This window comes from Aquarana catesbeiana, linkage group LG13, assembly GCF_042186555.1.
Source record: "Aquarana catesbeiana isolate 2022-GZ linkage group LG13, ASM4218655v1, whole genome shotgun sequence".
Lineage (NCBI taxonomy): Eukaryota > Metazoa > Chordata > Amphibia > Anura > Ranidae > Aquarana > Aquarana catesbeiana.
Genome location: NC_133336.1, coordinates 19,420,861 through 19,443,214, shown reverse-complemented (window position 1 = coordinate 19,443,214; position 22,354 = coordinate 19,420,861). Strand labels below are relative to the sequence as shown.

General features: G+C 44.3%; 1 protein-coding gene across 1 annotated transcript in view; it reads right to left on the bottom strand.

Annotated features, from left to right (window-relative positions):
* FBLN5 (fibulin 5) overlaps positions 1-22,354 on the bottom strand; it is a gene marked incomplete at its 3' end in the record, with an annotated part of 80,772 nt that overhangs the window by 34,704 nt on the left and 23,714 nt on the right. The window contains 3 exon segments of the mRNA XM_073609686.1: positions 432-554; positions 10,615-10,854; positions 15,339-15,390. Coding sequence (XP_073465787.1) covers positions 432-554; positions 10,615-10,854; positions 15,339-15,390 — 415 coding nt within the window.

Sequence of the window (22,354 nt, the reverse complement as noted above, 5' to 3'; positions counted from 1 at the left end):
GTACCCCTTGGTATTAGATTATTTTTTTATCATTAGCATGTAAACTGTTTAAATGTGTGTGTTCATGTTTGTAGAACCAAATTTTTAAAAATGCTTTGTACCCAGAAACATGGATTCTTGCACTTTTATAAAAGGTACACATTTGCAGAATAAAATATGTAGTTACATTTTTTTTTTTTTACCTCCTTTATTCCCTTCCCCTAACGTTTGTATTTTTTTCTTATTTTACCATCTTAAATTTGTGTTCATTTTTGTAGTGTCAAAACAAAGAACTGGGGGAGGGGGGGTTCGTGCACTTTGGCATGCTTGGGTGCCAGAGGACCTATCCTGGCACTGCTTTCAAGTCTATGGAAGCTTTGATCTCATCCATACATGCAAAACAGGAAAAAAAAAAAAAAAAAAAAAAAAAAAAAAAGGATAAAAAGGCTCACCTAAGCACTGTCCTTCGAGGAGCCAGTACCCCTCCGTACAGGAACATGTATATCCTCCCTCTGTGTTTATACACACCTGGGTGGGGTTACAGTGATGGGATTCACTTGCACACTCATCAATATCTGCAAAAAAAAAAAAAGAATAAAGACTGTTAGACAACCCAGACCAACCAATCAGAAGCCAGGGACTGGCAGAGCTGTGCATGGTAACCAATCAGCTTCTAACTTCAGCTTGTCTAATTAAGCTTTGTAACTAAAATCTGGAAGCTGATCAAAAGTTTACATACCCCAGTTCTTAATACTGAGTATTGCCCCCTTTAATATCAATGACAGCTTGAAGTCTTTTGTGGTATTTGTGGATGAGGCTCTTTATCTTCTCAGATGGTAAAGCTGCCCATTCCTCTTGGCAAAAAGCCTCCAGTTCCTGTAAATTCTTGGGCTGTTTTGCATGAACGGCACGTTTTGAGATCTCCCCAGAGGGGCTCAATGATATTGAGGTCAGGGGACTGAGATGGCCACTCCAGAACCTTCACTTTATTCTGCTGTAGCCAATGACAGGTCGACTTGGCCTTGTGTTTTGGATCATTGTCATGTTGGAATGTCCAAGTACGTCCCATGCGCTGCTTCCTGGCTGATGAATGCAAATGTTCCTCCAGTATCCTTTGATAACATACTGCATTCATCTTGCCAACAATTTTGACCACATTTCCTGTGCCTTTGTAGCTCACACATCCCCAACACATCAGCGATCCACCTCCGTGTTTCACAGTAGGAATGGTGGACCTTTCATCATCGGCCTTGTTGACTCTCCAAATGTAGTGTTTGTGGTTGTGGCAAAAAAGCTCAATTTTGGTCTCATCACTCCAAATGACTTTGTGTCAGAAGGTTTGAGGCTTGTCTCTGTGCTGTTTGGCGTATTGCAAGCGGGATACTTTGTGGCATTTGCGTAGTAATGGCTTTCTTCTGGTGACTCAACCATGCAGCCCATCTTTCTATACGTGCCTCTTTATTGTGCATCTTGAAACAGCTACACCACATGTTTTCAGAGAGTCCTGTATTTCACCTAAAGTTATTTGTGGGTTTTTCTTTGTATCCGAACAGTTTTCCTAGCAGTTGTGGCTGAAATTTTAGTTGGTCTACCTGACCGTGGTTTGGTTTCAACAGAACCCCTCATTTTCCACTTCTTGATTAGAGTTTGAACACTGCTGATTGGCATTCTCAATTCCTTGGATATCTTTTTATATCACTTTCCCGGTTTATACAGTTCAACTACCTTTTCCCGCAGATCCTTAGACAATTCTTTTGCTTTTCCCATGACTCAGAATCCAGAAAAGTCAGTGCAGCACTGGATGAAAGATGCAAGGGTCTGTCAGGAGTCCAGGAACTCATTGACCTTTTATACACACACTAATTACAAGCAAACAGATCACAGGTGAAGATGGTTACCTTTTAATAGCCATTCAAACCCCTTTGTGTCAACTTGTGTGCATGTTATCAGGCCGAAATTACCGGGGTATGTAAACTTTGGATCAGGGTCATTTGGGTAGTTTCTGTTGTGATTTATGATTTAAAAAGAGTAAACACAGTTGATTGATAATAAATGGCTTCAGCCAAACACTAACCATGAGTGAAAGAAAAGAGTTTGTGTTATCATTCATATTCTCTGAAAAATGGCCAAGAAATCATAAATTCTGCCAGGGTATGTAAACTTATGAGCACAACTGTATATACAGATTACTCATCCAGCACTGCTTCCTCCTTGTCTATCTGTCAAGGCACACAGACACTGCAACTTTATATATATCTGATACATACTGATCCAGCATTGCTTCTTCGTCCATATGTAGCAAGACGCACAATCACCTTATTTACAGCTTATTTTCCAGCACAGCTTCCTCCACTATCTGACAAGAAGCACACTGTCACCTTATATACAGCATACTGATCCAGCACTGGTTCCTCCTCCACTATCTGACAAGACACATAGTATCACCACCTTTACAGATGTGAAGTGCAAGATACACACTAGTTGCACTTCACATCAGTGCAATATTCAGGTTACTGACAAGAGTCTGAGACACTATAGAATTGTCTTCATGTCCCCGCCGTGGCCGCCTTGATGCTCAGTGTTCTTCCCCCAGATGTTAAATGTTAATTCAGGAATAAACAAGTCATTACACCACACTGGAGATGATATACATGTACGAAGTGCCTGCATTCCTCTACTCCCAGCCAATACATGTAGCAGGAGCAAGATGCACTTCTCAGGCAATCGTAAATCAGATCTGAACATTTTTGGCTCGCTGGACCCAACACATTCCGAAAACATCCTGGCGCAGAGCCCTATGCAATATCCCCAGCGACTGCGTCCTGCAGAGAGCCACATGATCGTTTCCCAAAGAATGGATAGCTACATTGTGAACTCACCTGTATTTCATAGCTCCCCACTGTCCCCGATTTCGAGGGACTGTCCCTGATTTGGAGCAATGTCCCTCTTTCCCCCTCATTTGTCGCTCATTTTGGTCTGATCCATATAGTTGTATATAAGATGCACTTTTTATCTTTCAAAAAGTGTTTCCCAGTGCTACACCTTTCATCCAAAGTCTAAATTGCTGCATTTGTAAATTCTAAAAGCCAATATAAAGGAATAGTAGTGGTAAAACAAAAACCCTTGTAGATTTAATAAACCTTTTTTTTGGGTTAATTCTCCTTTTAAGGGGTGTGGCAGGGGGGGCGTGTCCTATGCCTACATGTGCCTGCTAGTAGGTGTCCCTCATTCCCATCTCAAAATGTTGGGAGGTATGGTATTTGCATATGGCGATTTAAGAGTCTATGGCAGCCTTTCGCAACCTTTTCAACACTGAGGAACGCTTGAAATAACTTTCCAGTGTCAGGGATACGCAATGGCGACCCTAGGGGGGGGGGCAGAGGGGGCCCTGACCCCCCCAACATTATGCTGTGCCCCACCATGTGCCCCCCCCAAAAAAAAAAATTTTTTTTTTTTTTTTTACAAAAAATCAATGTCTAAGAGGGAGAGAATCCCCAGTCAGCTCCTGCGGGTGATTCCTCCCCCCTCCCCTGCTCGCTGACACTGCATAATGCAAGCGTTCACACAACCACGGCCGCCTGATCTGCTCCTTCACCTGCATCCTCATTGGCAGGGAGAAGAGCGAGTTGCAGGAAGGACTCCACCAGGACTTTCAGTTACTGAAAAAACAGACTGATTTCTCCCGTCCTTAGGACAGGAGGACCAGCCTGTAAATTCCAAGAGATGCCAGACCAGAGCTGTCAATAGCAGGGGCAGGACAGCAAGAGGAGGCTGGGGAACCCCACAGTGGCAGAACACCAGGGTCCGGAGGCAAGACAACCTTTGCAACCCTGATAGTTCTCCCACTGCTTTGGATCCTTATATTTTCTTGATATGCTGGTGACATATATCTCTTGTTTTCTGCCACCCTGGGGGACCCCAATACAGTAGGAAGGGAGCTCACTGCAGAACATGTGAAAAGGCCCGTTGTGGGGTCGTAGTAAAGGGCCCCAGGAGATATATATATATATATATACACATTTTATAGTTGCCCCCCTACTTTTGTCCCTGTCCCCCCATGTGCCCCCCCTAAATTTGAAAGCTGGAGACGCCACTGGGGATACGTACCCTAATAGTAAAAGTCAGCAGCTAATTTTTTTTTTGGGGGGGGGGGGGGGGGGGGCAGAACTTATATGTGGATGATAGTTCTGCACTATGATAGTTGTCACACGCACTACTAAACCGGGCGAGTCTGAAAGGCATGTCTGAACTGCATGTAGCAGGAGAGGTGAGTGGTTGTAACGGTTCGGGGGTTTTTAAAAAAACAAACATATCATACTTACCGTCTCTGTGCAGTTGCTTTTGCACAGAGTGGCCCCGATCCTCCTCTTCTGGGGTCCCTCAGTGGCACTCCACCTCGAATGTCCCAGAGAAGCGCTTTCCTTCGTGGACACCCGTGCGGGCATGCTCCCGTGTCCTGTTTCTGCATCTATTGACACAGAAAGCAGGACTCGGCCCCGCCCCACAGCGTCATTGGATTTGATTGAAAGCAGCAGGAGCCAATGGCTGTGCTGCTATCAATCTATCCAATCAGGACCTGAGACATCGGCCGGAGATGGTGTGCTAGTTCCCATCATGGGAAACATAAAGCTCAGGTAAGTATAACGGGGACTTGGGGGGGCTGCTGAGTGACAGAAGGTTTTTCACCTTAATGCATTCTATGCATTAAGGTGAAAAACCTTCTGTAGTGCTGCAGCTGCCCCAAGTCCCCGTTTTTACTTACCTGTGCGCTGTCTTTCTCCGGCTGGGAACGAGCACACCAGCTCTAGCTTGGTGTCTCATGTCCTGATTGGATAGATTGATAGCAGCGCAGCCATTGGCTCCCACTGCCGTCAATCAAATCCAATGACGCGGGCGCCAGGGGGCGGAGCCGAGTCCTGTTTTTTGTGTGAATACACGCAAAAGCAGGACTCGGGAGCGCGCCCGCATGGGTGTCCACCAAGGAGAGCGCTTCTCCGACTTGGACACCCGATGCAGGGAGGAGCTACCAGTGCCGCCGGGGGACCCCAGAAGAGGTAGATCGGGGCCACTCTGTGCAAAACGAACTGCACAGTGGAGGCAAGTATGATATGTTATTTAAAAAAAAAAATGAGGGTTTACAACCCCTTTGATCCAAATTGAGCTTTTAGGGTGTCAAGTGCAAGCAATGTTCCATTCCGCACCACAGATCCTACCATTTTCATCCCATACTTAGTCCAAATCATGGGATCTGGATAGGCGTAGAATTAACGTAACTGAGAATTTTTCCATAAGGGCATATAGGGAGAAATTGCAGGAAGAATGCTTCTTACACTTGTGGACATTGGGAAGAATTACCCCCTTACAGATAGCTAAAAAGATCAATGGTGTCAGTGAGAACTTATCAGAGAAGCAGAAATCGCTTATTGCTAAAGGAACCCCAAGCAACCTCTGGAGGAACCCTGGTCTATGGGATCACCACCATTAATGGTAGCAGAGGGAGGACTAACTGCATTAAAGGCAACCTGCCAGAATGTAAAAGTGGGAGCTGCCGCTGTTGACTTCTGTGTAATTTGCTTCCTGACCAAACCTGTCCAATTGTGCGGTTATGGTGGGGACTTTGCAGTATGTGCTCCTCTCTAATGAAGGCCTGAGGTGTGGTCCCCAATTTAGACATGTGCAGAGCGCAAAAAAATTTGTTTTGTTTCGATTCGTTATTTACATAAATTTGTTTAGTTAAATTAGTTTCATTCGTTTTATTTCGTTTTCGGGAATTTGTTTCGTTTATTCTTTTTCGGATCGATTCGAAAAAGTTTTCTAATCAAACTCGAATCGTTTTCCAATTCGAATAGTTTTCCAATTTCCAAAGAGAATAAAATAGAATAGAAAAAGATTGAATGGCATAGAAAAGAATATAACAGAAAATAAAATATAATATGAGTAAAACAAAACAATAGGATAGAAAATAAAAAGAGCACAATAGAAGGGAATAGAAAGGAATAGAATAAAAAATAGAATAAAATCGAAAGATTATAACCATCTTCTGCAATTCGAATAGAATAGGAAAGAATAGAATTAAAAAAACAATAGAATATAATAAAATCATTTTCCAAAGTTCAAATAGAATCAATTTGAATAGAATATAGTAGAATAGAAAACACAATAGTATAGAAAAAAGACAGAATAGAATGAGTATAACCGTCTTCCTATTCTAATCTATACTTTTCTATTCTATTTAAATTCAAATTGATTCTACTATTTGAATTTTGGGAAATGGTTATATTCTTTCTATTCCAATCTATTCTTTTTTTTAGTTCTATTCTATTTTTATTTGTTATTTTCTATTCTTTTCTTTTCTATTTTATTTTCTATTCAAATTCAAGTCTATTCTATTCGAAATTCAAATTTCGGAAGATAGTGATATTTTCTCTATTCTATTGTTTTTTTTTTCTATACTATTCTGTTATTTTATATTCTATTTTTTTTTTATTCTATTCAAATTTGAATTGATTCTTTTTGAATTTTGGGAAATAGTTATATTCTTTTTATTCTATTTATTTAATGCTATTCTTTTCTATTCTATTATAGTCTATTCTTATGTATTCAAATTTATTCTATTTGAAATTTGAATTTCAGAAGATGGTTAGATTCTATTTGTTTCTATTATATTCTAGTCTATTCTGTTCTTTTATTTTCTATTCCATTTTGTTCTGTTTCACGCTATGATATTCTTTTATTTTTCTGTTATATTCTTTTCTAGTCTATTTTTTTTCTATTCTATTCCTTTATTTTCTATTTTATTCTCTTTGGAATAAGCAAAACTTTTCAAATTAGAATTTGAGAACTATTCGAATTTTGTCTGAATTTTTTTTTTTCGTTATTTTGTAATTCGTCCGAATTTTAATTCGGAACAAAGCAAACCGCACATGTCTACCTATTTCGTGACTCTACGCCTGATCCTGTCTGAAGTCAGTCGTTACCCTTCGGTGACAGAATGGGTCCCGGGTAACTCCTGACATAAAACGGTTGTGTGGCTTTTTAATTTTTCTAAAACTTGTTGGGTTAATCGTCATACTTTGGACGTTCTGTAAGCTTATGGTGCGCTGACACAAGCTGTGCCAATTGGCTTTAACAAGTTCTAATTTTTCCACCTTCATATGAAGACTTCTCTGCTTCAAAGTGACAGGGCAAGCTGAAATTCATTTGAATTAGGCTCATTTTATACTATAGTAACAGGGACAGAGGCACTGAGAGCCAACTCAACCAACCACGGGGCTGTCTTTGGGAACACAGCGTTCCAGAAATACAGGAAATTATTCAGGAAATGCAGGGGAGACCGGGGGGGTTCTCCCATCAATGTCTGTCTGGAGTTTGTTCCACTACCACCAAGCCAAACAGGTGACCAGCTGGTCGTAGACAAATGTTTCAATAAGGACTTGTCTACACTGGCATTGTCCTCTGGAGGAGCAATCTGTGGTGGATCACGTTTCAGAGGGCATTTGACAAGCAGTGAGGAGCTATGTATGCTTCCTCGCTGCCTGTTTTAACTCCTAAAAACTTGCACCACCATGCCGCAATCACGTGCATTGGGTTCAGTTAGATGTGTCTCATTCAGTGGGTGTTACAACCCTCTGAACACGACGGGGGGGGGATTTTGCCACCTGTGTACACCCCCTGTCCACCCCCTTTGCAGCTTAAAGAAGAAATGCAGTTCCCCATAATGTTGGTCCCCCCACCCCCACTCCTCTGGCACCACCATCTTTAAAAATCCGGTGGGTGTGCAGATGTGCCAAAAGGGACCTGGCAAAGATGTTTCGACACATTTGCACACACGCGGCCGGGAGTGGGGGGGGGGGGGGGGGGGTTGCAGATGCGCAGACTCCCCGACAGCCAATGCCTCACACCTCAGTTGTTTTTGTGCTTGCGCAGGAAACCCCCATGTGTGGAAATGTGTTGAAAGTCTCTTGCGGGTCCCGGAGCCCTGCGGCACATCTATGCATGCACCTCCATCAGAGTAACCAGGAAGTGCAACATCGCTTTTTTGGCCCTTTGGCTAAGATGAAGTGTAGTATTTCATTCTTAATCATTGTCCAGTAGGATTAGGTGCTATGCGACTATTCTGGCCTTTTGCTTGGAATTATAAAAAATATTTAAATCTGTGACGTGTAATAAGTGCACTGCACCCCACGTGAAGAATTAAACCGTGGCGCTATCTTCTAAAGCTTTTCCCACCTCTTACAGTGAAATATCTAATCTTGTGAGCACCCATTTACTGGTGTGTATCTAAATAAAAATAAGAAATAAAGAATAAGTATATATAGTAATATAACACTATTAATGAACCAAATGATTATAAAACACCAAACAGTACATAAAGTGACTTTGTGCCAATACTGCTCAGATGCTAGTATGCATCAGTTCCCATGTAGTGACTACATAAGAACAGTGCATACCATCACAGTTAATAACAATCTTTAAGTGTCACACAATGCCTATGTGACTGCAATAGTAAGAACTCTGTGGGAAGCACACACATGTGCAAAGTGTCCGTGATCAAAACAACTTTAAATGTGCCACAGCAAGTCCTTTTATTTCAGGAGTGTAAGTTCTTCTACCAAATTCTTCCACCACACCTCTGTGTTCAGTGACCACTCTCCCAATGGACAGCCACTCACCAGCTCCTCATGCCTCCACTTTCGTATGAGGCTATAAGGCATAGATATCTGTAGCTACTGGCGAGGGTTAAACCAATTCCATCCGCAGGTTCGTTCCATATGTAAATTAAAAAAACTCCCAATAGTGTGATAACGTAAAAAATTTTAATAATACACACTGCAAACCACACTCCAACAGTTCCACTCACATTGTGTATATAATTAAAAAGCACAGCAAACTCCACGGCAATCTGTATAATGCAATATCAACATAGCAGCTTGGATCAACCTTCTAGGGGGTATGCGGTCACGGCGGACCCTACTACAGCCGGCGTCTAAGAAGTCTCTCTCACCCTCTCCCCGCCTGCTTATTAGATGGACCAACCGTCTCCCCCGATTGGTAAACCGTACAGCTCGCTTCTTCCTGTCAGTCGTACGTGGTGTTATCCTTCGCTCGGCCACGCCCCCGACATGTTTCGTTACGCCTGTAACTTAATCATGGGATAGATTTTGCTTGGAATGGCAGGCTGTATGGTGGTATCTCTGCTGGTATGAATGGGGCTCTGAAGGTTGGACTGGCTGGAACAGAAACCAGGGCATCCACCAGATGTGGGGCATGGGAGTAATTACCCCAGGAAGGCTGGAGGAACCCAGGGTCTACCTGGTCTGGTCATGGGCTGAAAAGGCAGAGAGACTACGGTGTCAGTGCCCCCCCCCCCCAGGTGTGCTCTTAGTATCACATGGGCCTGTGAAAACCCCACTGTGAGAATGCGCACAAGGCCACGTCACCAAATGCTTTTTTTCTGCACAGCTCCTCTTTGGGTTTAGGCCTTTTGGCTAAGTCCTAGGCAATTTTTGCTACCAGGCCTCAAGGGCCTAGCCAATGCACCTACACTGGCACTATTTAATTTATTTTTCTCACTTGCACTTTTATCTAGGTTTCTTTTTCTCACTTGGGTGGAGGTTGTGGCTCCTTGGGCCTACCCCAAAGTCTAATAGGAGGTGGTGTGGCCAGGCCCGGACTGGGATAAAAAAAATGGGCCCGGGCATTTTAAACTGGGCAGCCCAATCCCTGGGGGGGGAGTAGGGTGGAGATGTGGGGCGGGCGTTTGCAGGGGGTGGGTTGTGACCAGATATTCATCCAGAGAGACATCCCAATACAGCACCATACTCGGAACCGAGTGTTTCCGAGTTCAGCCGAGCTGTCCCCTAGTATTTCCGGGGCTCTCCGGCGCCCCCCACCTCTGGCCACATGGGGTATTGCATGCAATAGACGTCAAAGCGGAACAAATTATCTTTGTTTCCATTGACTTCTATTGGGAAACTCGCTTTGATATGCAAGTGCTTTGGATTACAAGCATTCTCTTGGAACAGATTATGCTTGTAATCCAAGGTTCCACTGTATTTTAGTAAATATAAACTGCTCAATACCTTTTCTCATCAGCAGTAGATAGCGGTCTTGCGACTTGTATCACTGTCTGGTTAAAGCTTGTAGGAGGAGTTTTCTTCTCCTCTGACTGTCCTATGAGGGTGCATGACCCCTAACCCTCTGAACAGTGCAGATTGGCCCTGCGCCGATCACATGCACCCTCCCAAGAAAAAAAAATAATTACACACCAAACTGAGCATGTACAGCTTATCCCCTATCCTCTGTTCTACCAGGAGATGTATTGGGGACAGTGGAAGAAGGGGAGGATCAGAGAAGACAGGATCAAACAGCCTTTTTACACAATACAGAGGACTAACCCCTTAGGATCCACAGTGAGTATAACAAGCATGCTTTACTGCATATACAGACTGATTTTACTGTTGTGGGTTTATTATCACTTTGAGTCAGAAAGATCACTAAATTGACTTTATCCCAGATCTCTGCAATCCCTTGCAGCCACATCCAATACACCGAGAATGGCAGGTTATGCGCATGTGTGACAGGTAGACTTCTATCCTTTACCCGAAATCCATGGTAATAATAAGAGTATCTTACCGACACATTGGCTGTTTGCATCCATCTGGTAGCCGAAGCGACATATGATTGGTCGGGCTGGTGACGGGAAGTTGGGAGCAGAGAGAGGAGGAGCAAGCGGCGAGACAGCGGGGAGGTAAGGGGTGCGGTACGGTGCTCTGTATGTGCTGGACCGGGGGATGCAGAGATAACCGCCGTTCTGATTGACACAGACCATGTTTTCGCGGCAAGCATCGGCGATGATCCGGCATTCATCTATGTCTATAAATGGGAAAAATACAGGTTTATGGAACAAGAGAAGTGGTACTGTGCAAAGTACATACATAGAGAATCAGAAGAGATACCGAGAATTAAACCCAGCATACAGGACAAGAGAAGAGTTACTGTGCATACATACAGAATAAGAACAGATACCGAGAATTTCACCCGACATACAGGACAAGGGCAGACTGGTGAGAACCCCGACGTGAGGGCGGACTCTGGTGAGGACCCCGACGTGAGGGCGGACTCTGGTGAGGACCCCGACGTGAGGGAGGACTCTGGTGAGGACCCCGACGTGAGGGAGGACTCTGGTGAGGACCCCGACGTGAGGGAGGACTCTGGTGAGGACCCCGACGTGAGGGAGGACTCTGGTAAGGACCCCGACGTGAGGGAGGACTCTGGTAAGGACCCCGACGTGAGGGAGGACTCTGGTAAGGACCCCGACGTGAGGGAGGACTCTGGTAAGGACCCCGACGTGAGGGCAGACTATGGTGAAGACCCCGACGTGAGGGCAGACTATGGTGAAGACCCCGACGTGAGGGAGGACTTTGGTGAGGACCCCGACGTGAGGGCAGACTATGGTGAAGACCCCGACGTGAGGGCAGACTATGGTGAAGACCCCGACATGAGGGAGGACTCTGGTGAGGACCCCGACGTGAGGGAGGACTCTGGTGAAGGACCCCGACTTGAGGGTGGACCCTGGTGAAGGACCCCGACGTGAGGGCGGACCCTGGTGAAGGACCCCGACGTGAGGGCGGACCCTGGTGAAGGACCCCGACGTGAGGGCGGACCCTGGTGAGGACCCCGACGTGAGGGCGGACCCTGGTGAGGACCCCGACGTGAGGGCGGACCCTGGTGAGGACCCCGACGTGAGGGCCCCGACGTGAGGGCGGACCCTGGTGAGGACCCCGACGTGAGAGCGGACCCTGGTGAGGACCCCGACGTGAGGGCGGACCCTGGTGAGGACCCCGACGTGAGGGCGGACCCTGGTGAGGACCCCGACGTGAGGGCCCCGACGTGAGGGCGGACCCTGGTGAGGACCCCGACGTGAGAGCGGACCCTGGTGAGGACCCCGACGTGAGGGCGGACCCTGGTGAGGACCCCGACGTGAGGGCGGACCCTGGTGAGGACCTTCATGTAACGGTGGAATCTGATGGATACTCTCAAGTAAGGAACAATGCTGATGGGGACTCTCATTTAAGGGGGGACTCTGTAGACCCTCAGGTAAGGGGGTTCCTGAAGGTTACTCTTATGTAGGGGGGAACTATGACAAGGACTGATGTAAGGGGGGACAATGATGAGAACCGAGATGTAAGGGAAGCTCTTTCTCTGTTCTGAATCATTTCATGCTGATTAAAAACAAAGTTCCAATTATAATGTATTCATTAAATTTAAATTGTATTCAATGATTTATACAACTGATTTTTTGGCCCACAAATACTGAAAAGTACTGAAACATTTGTAGGCTCTGGTATAGTGTATGGCCAGCTTAGAGAAGGCCTTCCCATCTCCTGGTTGACCTCTTATAGCAAGGTGTAAAGATGTATCTTCAGAGCCTGGGCCAGACCTCACCCATCACACCCCATGAAGTGGTACTGCTGTGACCACCAGAGGGCAGACCTGTCAGCACATATGGCTTTTTTAACAGGTTAAAGAATCTCCCTCTGGGCCCCCGGCTCTTCTGCTGGGCACCATAGGACTTGTATGTTCTGCCTTGGTACTCAGCTCAGGGAAGAGTCTCGAAAGTCTCAAAGCTCTGAAGGGACCTGACATAGGAGTAAACCTTACAGAAATTTCTTATATTTTCAAGAAACGGCAAAAAGAAAAAAAAACACAGCGGTGTATTGTCCTGATAACACAGAACAATGAAGTGAAACATTCACATAAAAGCTGGCAGAGTTTTGGCAGCCCGATATCCGCCTGGGAACAGGCTCAGGGAGTGTCACATTTCAGAATATCGCAATCAATTCAGAGTTGGATACAGTTTAACAACTCCATTCAAATGAACAAAAGGCATTGTTTTCTCTATGCGCAATAAAGGAACTGATGTGGAACCTGCAGCAACCAGTTAGCGTTCATTAGGGCAATCAGAATAATTAATTAAAACTGACCTCCGACCTTCCCTTCAGTCTTGCACAGTTGTACTGGCTCCTCTCCTCTACTGAAACGGCTTACTTTGATTTCACTGCACACTGTGAGCGTCTCACTATGTGCATTAGAAGCTGCCAGCCACTTTCAATCTTTGGATATTAGTTGTTTCAACCATGTTGCATCAGGACTGATGGCCCTTGAGAGGAGTACTGAGGCTGGGTGCTGTGATGTTTTCAGGAAGGTATGAACAGCACCCTGCCGGCCCCTCCAATCAGCCATGATCTGCCTGCATTGCATAGAGAAGCATCAGATTAAAACTTGAGCTTTGAGTCTGGTTTTGGGAAGGGGCAGTATGCATTCCCCTCTCCTAAAGCATACCAGGTCACATTCTCTCAACGTGGGGGGTGCATGAAAACCTCCAAAAGAAAAAAAAATCCTGCTTACCGATGGACACGTTGGTCTCGTCACTGACTAGCACTGAATATCTCCCAGGGATGGAATCTCCTGGGTGACGTCATTGACCAAATATGGTCCTATGTCTATATTTGGTCAGCAATGTCATATTATCCTCTCCCCTTTGTGCACTTGGTCAGGGATTCCCAGCCAGTAAATAAATAGGACCGGGTGTTGTCACTGGTGGTGAGGAATGCAGTAGGTGCCAGCACCCACCGCTTCCTTAGCAACCATTGACACCTAGGAAGCTGTCATAGGAAGCAGCAGTAGAAATACAGACACTATATATGATATTCGGCTCCTGACAAATGGGCCAACAATCCAGTGTTGGTACAAATGCCTGAACAGCCAAAGTTCGGTCTGGATCTTGAGCTCATCCTTAGTCACTGTTACTATTACAAGCAAATATCTTGGTTTGCAAAGGCATTTGGTGCACACAAAGTGAAATCCTTTGTGGTTATTAACCCCTTGAAGCCTGTTGATTTGTGCCCTCCGTTGAAAAGTGCCCACGCATGTGCAGAATGGAAGGGCACTTCAGTTGATTTACCGATCAGCTGGTGTGACGTCACCGTAGAGCATGCACCCATCGTAGGAGGCTTTTTTTCGATGGGAGAGACCATTTGAAGGGCACAATTGAATGCTATGCAAACAGCGGAGGGACAAGTTTTTGTCATATTGTGCCTCGCTGTTACGGCGCGGGTTTAGTGTGCTCAAGGTCCGGTTTTGTCTGTGTTGCACGGCGGGTTTGGTGTGTTTAACGGCGAGTTTTGCCTGCGTCTAAGGGCGGATTGCAACACAGACAAAACCTGCCCTTCAACAGCGAGGCTCAATCTGACAACTACGGTTTCCCTCCGCTCTTTGCATAGCTTTCAATTGTGCCTGTCAATTGGTATCTCCTATCGAAAAAAAGCCCCCTACGATGTGCGCATGCGCTGTGGTGACATCCCGCCAGCTGATCGGAGAATCAGCTGGAGTGCCCTTCCGTTCTGCACATGCGTGGGCACTTTTCGACGGAGAGCACAAATTGATAGAACACCGGCACCTGTTGGCCCCCTAAGGGGTTTTACATGCCTGGAGGCAGGGCTTAAGGTCATGTGACCGCTGTGATTGGCTGTCGCGGAAATCTTCCGATCGCAAGCAGCACATCTGGAGTTTTACGTCTGCTGCCATTAACTGTGCCGGGAGCTCGCAGGGCACGTGCTCTCAGCACAGCGCTGTTTGCACTAATGCGCGCCAATATGTGGCCGCTCAAGGCCAAGGAGTTAAGAAACATACATAAAGGTTTTTGTGCCCAGAGTTTGGCTTTAAAGTGGGGTTCCACCCAAAAAAACAAACATACCTGAAAAATTCAAAAACAAAAAAACCAAAAAAAATTTGGATATTTTTTTTTTTTTTTTACTTACCTCTAAATGCCTGTTGCTAGGTGGTCCCTCGTAGTCTGCCTCTTCCTTTGCCTGGGCTGGTGACATCACTTCCGCCTCGGCACAGGAAGGGCTCCGCTCTGTTCTCTCCCTCCTGTCAATCATCTGGGACCCATTACAGGTCCCAGGTGATTGAGCGGCCAATCACGGCGCGCGGCGCCGCTCGCGCATGCGCAGTGGGTGCCAGGCTGTGAAGCCACAGCCCGGAGCCCACAGTTGAAATGCTGGCGCCGACGAGCGGAGGGGGAGGGGGATTCGATCCCCTGCATCGCTGGACCCAGGGACAGGTAAGTGTCCAATTAAAAGTCAGCAGCTGCAGTCTTTGTAGCTGCTGACTTTTAATTTTTTTTTTTTTTAATGGACCCCCTGGGTGGAACCCCACTTTAACTAAAAGTTGAATGTAATTGGGTAAGTAGATGTGAATTTTAATGACAGGTCCACTTTGATATTTCAGCTGTTAATAAAGTTAACAATAACAATATCTTCATAAATTGCCAGAACTTTAACAGATTCTCTTACCTAAACATTCCCCGGTCGCTCTGTCTATCTGGAAGCCATTTGAGCACTGTTCCTATAAAGAAATAATAAAAGATTATTATATACCGAGGGAACGGACTTGGATTTTTATTTTTATGTTCGGTTACATTCTTATGTCCTGAAATAATTCTTCTGACAAATATCCATGCACTTGTCAAGCATCAGACGTCCTTCTTTATCTAAAGAGGATCTACAATCTTTTATGAAGTTGCTTCCTCAAAACAAATATGAATGTGATTAACCACTTAAGGACTGGAAGATTTTCCCCCTTAATGAACCGGGCCATTTTTTGCGATACGGCACTGCGTCGCTTTAACTGACAATTGTGCAGTCGTGCGACGTTGCTTTCTTTTGGTGGTATTTGATCACCTCTGCGGTTTTTAATTTATGCGCTATAAACAAAAAAAATATATAATATATAATTTTATTTATTTTATTTTTTTTACTTTTTGCTAAAATAAATTACCTGAAAAAAACAAAACAAAAAAATTCTTCATCAGCTTAGAATAATATGTATTCATCTACATATTTTTGGTAAAAAAAAATTGCAATAAGCATATATTGACTGGTTTGCGCAAAAGTTATAGCGTCTACAAAATAGTGGATATATTTATGGCATTTTTGTTATTCCTTTTTTTTTTTTTTTTTTTTTTTTATTAGTAATAGCGGTGATCAGAGATTTTTAGCGGGACTGCGACATTGCAGAGGACAGATTTCTTACACTTTTTTTGGGACCAGTGACATTTATACAGCGATCAGTGCTATAAAAATGCACTGATTACTGTATAAATGACACTGGCAGGGAAGGGGTTAACACTAGGGGGTGATCGAGGGGTTTTAATGTGTTCCCTGGGAGGTGATTCTAACTGTGGGGGGAAGGGGACTGATTGGAGGAGAGAGATCGCTGTTCCTGCTCACTAGGATCAGCAGATCTCTCTCTGCTCCCCTGACAGAACGGGGATTTATCCATTTACATTGACAGAGCCCCGTTTTTGCTGTGGAGTGATCACGGGTGGCCGGCGGACTTCGCAGGCGCAGGCCATGCGCATCAGCTCCCCCGCCGTGCAGCGGGCAATTGCGCCTACTATAGCTGTAACACGGACCGACAAAGCTATGGCGAGTTTTTGGGAACAAGCCGACCTTCCGCAGTATAATGACAGCGGCTAGTCGGTAAGTAGTTAATGGGGAACTTTAGAGAGAGAAATGTGTAGGGTGCCATTGCCAACCTCTCCCAGGAAACGTGTTGGAAGGATTATGAAGCTGTGTGTGCAGTTTGCAGGCTTTACGCATCAGCAACTCAATGAACAATTTTAGAAATCCTTCCAATACACAGAAGCACATTTTATAGGTGTTTATATATTTGTAGCACCTTCCTAGGTAGGTTAGTGAGGAGGCTAGACATGTGCAGTTTGTTTCGTTCTGAATCGAAATTCTGCAAACTTTTCGTTAAACATCAGATACATCTGAATTTCCGAATTGCAATAGTAAGTAATTTAAATAAATCCGAAATAACAAAACTAAATTTCAGACCAAATTCAAATAGTTTTCCAATAGAATTCAAATTTCGAAAGATAATAAAGTAGAATAGAAAATAAAGGTTTAGAATAGAAAATAAAAGAATAGAAAATAAAAGAATAGAAAAGAATAGCGTAAAACTGAATAAAATATAGTAGAAAATAAAGGAATACAATAGAATAGAATGACAAAACCATAGAATGGAATATAACCATCTTCTGAAATTCAAATTTCAAGTAGAATAACTTTGAATACAATAAAAAAAGAATAGAATAGAAAAAGAACTGTAGAATAGAATAAAAAAAATATAGCCTGCTTCCAAAATTCGAATAGAATACATTTGAATAGGATAGGATAGGATAGAAATAGAATAGAAAAAAAAAACAATAGAAAATAATAGAACAGAATTTAACCACTTCCCAAAATTCAAATAGAATAGATTAGAATAGAAAAAAACAAATCAATAGAGTAAAACTGAATATAACCATTGTCTGAAATTTTGAATTTCGAATAGAAGAAATTTTAATTCAAATAGAAGAAATTTGAACAGAATAGAAAAGAAAAGAATAGAACATAAAAAAACTATAGAATGTAATAGAAAGAATACAACAATCTAACCATCTTCCAAAATTGGAATAGAATACATTTGAATAGAAAAGAATAGAATATAATAGAAAAGAAAGAATAGAGAATAAAAGACTAGAATAGAAAGAATAACACCATCTTCCAAAATTTGAATTTCAAAAAGAATAAATTCAGTTTCAAATGGAATTCAAATTCCAAATTGATTCGAATTTGATTAAAGGAAACAAATTAGGAAAACAAATTAAATGAATTTAACTAAACAAATTTAGTAAACAACAAATTGAAACAAAACAAAACAATTTTTTCATTCTGCACATGTCTCGGATAGGCTAGGTAAATGTAGTTATTTTTGTCTCCCCTGTAACCGGTGGAACAGTGTGTGATTATTTTGGCCTGTTCTAGGTTTCATCTGCTTCCCCCTGCCTCCTAGTGTATTCTAGAATGTAGTGGGAGGGAAGGGGCAGACCCACAGCTTGAATATTTATGTGGTCTCAGCCAATCCCTGAGCAATGAAGCCCAGTAGGTGGCTAGGGGTGTGCATAAATAGTCTGAGGTCTGGGGCAGCAGAGTCTTGTCCAGGTGGAGAAGTTCCAAGCCTGAATGGCTGCTGACCTTCTGGGCAGCCCAGCTAAAGTTCTACTTGAGGTCATCAAGCTTACTGATTTGCTAACCTGGGGGGCCTACTTGCTGACAGTTTCCTACTTCCTACCCAGCATTAAATTGGAAAAAGGCAACCCCAGGCCTAGACTGTTTATTGAACCAGAAGAGTGACTGTTGCTGTGTGCTTGGCTGTCGTTGCCCAAACTTGGGGAAAGATCCTGGAGGCAAAGCAATGGCCCTAACATGGGTGAGCGTTCGGGGCCGGATTTACATCTCAGGAGCCTATAGGCAAGAGAATTCTAAAGTGGCCCCCCACCAGAATTGGTGCTAGTTTGTGCAATAATAATCCAGTGGATTGGCATCCATTTCTGCAATAATAACCCCTATCATGCAGCACGAAGGGGTTAATTAACACTACCACATCCATCCAGCCTCAATCCATCCCCAACACGTGCCGCCGACCAACCCTCCTCCTCACAGAGCATTGTCGTAGGCTTTGGGCAGCTGTGAGCCAGGCATGTCACTGTGGGCCACCTAGCCTCTCCTCTCCTACAGTGCTCCATCCATCCAACCTCCACCAATCCACCACACACCGCCGACCAACCCAACCCCAACTGCCCCCCCACAGAGTATTGTGGTGAGCTGCGGGCTGTCACTGCTGAGAAGGCTTTCATCTTCACGCGGTCTTCCTTCTGGTTTTGCAGGCTCCAGCTACATGAGTGGCCGGGGGCACAATGATGTCACTCCCTCATATGCGTGCAAGAGCCGCTGTTTACAGCACGGGCTCTGAAGGTCCGGCACAGTATGCATGCACTCTGAATATCTCCTAAACAGTGCAACTTTAGGAGATATTTACAGTACCTACAGGTAAGCCTTACCTGTAGGTAACAGATGAAAATGTGGGTTTACTACCACTTTAAAGTGTAGGGTTTGACGGGTTAAAGCAGGTGAGGAGGTGATATAATGCCGACTCGCTGCCGGTCAAATGCTCTCTGTAGAGCAATCGAAATACAGATCGCTCTTCAGAGACTAAAGCACATGTGCACGAGCCCTTAGGGATAAAATATATAGATATTAGAGGACATTTGAGTTCCATTGTCAGTCTGTATACAGTATCTCACAGAAGTGAGTACGCCCCTCACATTTTTGTAAATATTTTATTCTATCTTTTCATGTGACAACACTGAAGAAATGACACTTTGCTACAATGTAAAGTAGTGAGTGTACAGCTTGTATAACAGTGTAAATTTGCTGTCCCCTCAAAATAACTCAACACACAGCCATTAATGTCTAAACCGCTGGCAACAAAAGTGAGTACACCCCTAAGTGAAAATGTCCAAATTGGGCCCAAAGTGTCAATATTTTGTGTGGCCACCATTATTTTCCAGCACTGCCTTAACGCTCTTGGGCATGGAGTTCACCAGAGCTTTACAGGTTGTCACTGGAGTCCTCTCCCCCTCCTCCATGATGACATCACAGAGCTGGTGGATGTTAGAGACCTTGCGCTCCTCCACCTTCTGTTTGAGGATGTCCCACAGATGCTCAATAGGGTTTAGGTCTGGAGACATGCTTGGCCAGTCCATCACCTTTACCCTCCGCTTCTTTAGCAAGGCAGTGGTCGTCTTGGAGGTGTGTTTGGGGTCGTTGCGGCCCAGTCTCCAAAGGGAGGGGATCATGCTCTGCTTCTGTATTTCACAGTACATGTTGGCATTCATGGTTCCCTCAATGATCTGTAGCTCCCCAGTGCCGGCAGCACTCATGCAGCCCCAGACCATGACACTCCCACCACCATGCTTGACTGTAGACAAGACACACTTGTCTTTGTACTCCTCACCTGGTTGCTGCCACACACGCTTGTCACCATCTGAACCAAATACGTTTATCTTGGTCTCATCAGACCACAGGACATGGTTCCAGTAATCCATGTCCTTAGTCTGGTTGTCTTTAGCAAACTGTTTGTGGGCTTTCTTGTGCATCATCTTTAGAAGAGGCTTCCTTCTGGGATGACAGCCATGCAGACCAATTTGATGCAGTGTGCGGCGTATGGTCTGAGCACTGACAGGCCGACCCCCCACCCCTTCAACCTCTGCAGCAATGCTGGCAGCACTCATACGTATATTTCCCAAAGACAACTTCTGGATATGACGCTGAGCACGTGACCTCAACTTCTTTGGTCAACCATGGCGAGGCCTGTTCTGAGTGGAACCTGTCCTGTTAAACCGCTGTATGGTCTTGGTCACCGTGCTGCAGTTCAGTTTCAGGGTCTTAGCAATCTTCTTATAGCCTAGGCCATCTTTATGTAGAGCAACAATTCTTTTTTTCAGATCCTCAGAGAGTTCTTTGCCTTGAGGTGCCATGTTGAACCTCCAGTGACCAGTATGAGAGAGTGAGAGCGATAACACCAAATTTAACACACCTGAGACTTTGTAACACTAACGAGTCACATGACACCGGAGAGGGAAAATGGCTAATTGGGCCCAAATAGGACATTTTGACTTAGGGGTGTACTCACTTTTGTTGCCAGCGGTTTAGACATTAATGGCTGTGTGTTGAGTTATTTTGAGGGGACAGCAAATTTACACTGTTATACAAGCTGTACACTCACTACTTTACATTGTAGCAAAGTGTCATTTCTTCAGTGTTGTCACATGAAAAGATAGAAGAAAATATTTACAAAAATGTGAGGGGTGTACTCACTTTTGAGAGATACTGTATAAATGGCAGATGCTTACACATACACAATAAATATAATAAATAGGAAATTGGACAAAACACCATTTAGACCATCTGGTTTCCCTGACTCCTCCCATCACAGATTCTGCCAAGTCTCATTTACCTCCAGCATCTCTCAATTCTGATCTCCACTGTAACACTTGAACTGGGCACATATTCCTATTATTTAAAGAATTTGCATGAGTTACAATGTTGCTTCTTATAGCCACAGCATGTGCTCACTATGAACAGCGCTGTGGCAGATGTTGGCGCTATATTAGTTAGTAACAAAAAACAAAACACAATCTTTTAGAAAACTCCAGTCCTTGTCTGCAGCATTCCAGTGTCAGGACGTCTTTCCCAGAACAACCAGTCAGCCGACCAACAGAATCTCTGCTCGGCCAGCTGTGCTCCTTGGCCGCAGCGCGCGGCGGTTAGGGATTTGTCATCGGATACTCGCTGCTCAGATAATCACAGACCAAAATGTGCATTTTGCAGAGCTCCAGCAGTGACCTCCCCTGTGTGCGGATCCATTTATCTAGCAGAGGGTGGAAAACTACAAGTGGCCTGCAAACAATGACTTGAACGATCAAACGTTCATTTCCAAAGTCATTTTCAGTCTTTTTTTTTTTTTTTTAATCTGTAACAATTATTCATGACCAGGCCATTTTTTGCGATACGGCACTGCGTTACTTTAACTGACAATTGCGCGGTCATGCGATGCTGTACCCAAATAAAATTGGTGCAATTTTTTCCCCACAAATAGAGCTTTCTTTTGGTGGTATTTGATCGCCTCTGTGGTTTTTAAATTTTTTGCGCTAAAAACAAAAAAAGAGTGACAATTTCGAAAAAAACCCCACAACAATATTTTTTACTTTCTGTTATAAAACATATCCAAAAAAAAAATCAAAATTTCTTCATGAATTTAGGCCATTATGTATTCTGCTACATGTTTTTGGTAAACAGAAATGCCAATAAACGTATAATGCGAATGTTATAGCGTCTACAAAATAAGGGATATATACTGGAATTTTTATTTATTTTTCTACTAGTAATGGCAGCGATCAGTGACTTATAGCAGGACTGCAATATTGTGGCGGACAATCGGACACCAATGCCGCGTACACACGGACGTATTTTTCGACTGGACTGGTCCGACAGACTTTCGACGGACTTCCAACGGACTTTTTAACGAACGGAGTTGCCTACACACAATCACACCAAAGTCCGACGGATTCGTACGTGATGACGTACACCGGACTAAAATAAGGAAGTTGATAGCCAGTAGCCAATAGCTAGCGTCGGTTTTTGTCCGTCGGACTAGCATACAGACGAGCGGATTTCTGGGTCCGGCGGAGTTACAACGTAAAGATTTGAAGCATGTTCCAGATCTAAAGTCCGTCAGATTTGCGACTGGAAAAGTCCGCTGAAGGCCTGGTGAAGCCCACACACGATCGGATTGTCTGCCGGATTTGGTCCATCGGCGTCCGTCGGACCAGTCCAGTCGAAAAGTACGACCGTGTGTACGCTGCATAAGTGACACTTTTGACACTTTGCGGGAACCAGTGACACTAATACAGTGATTG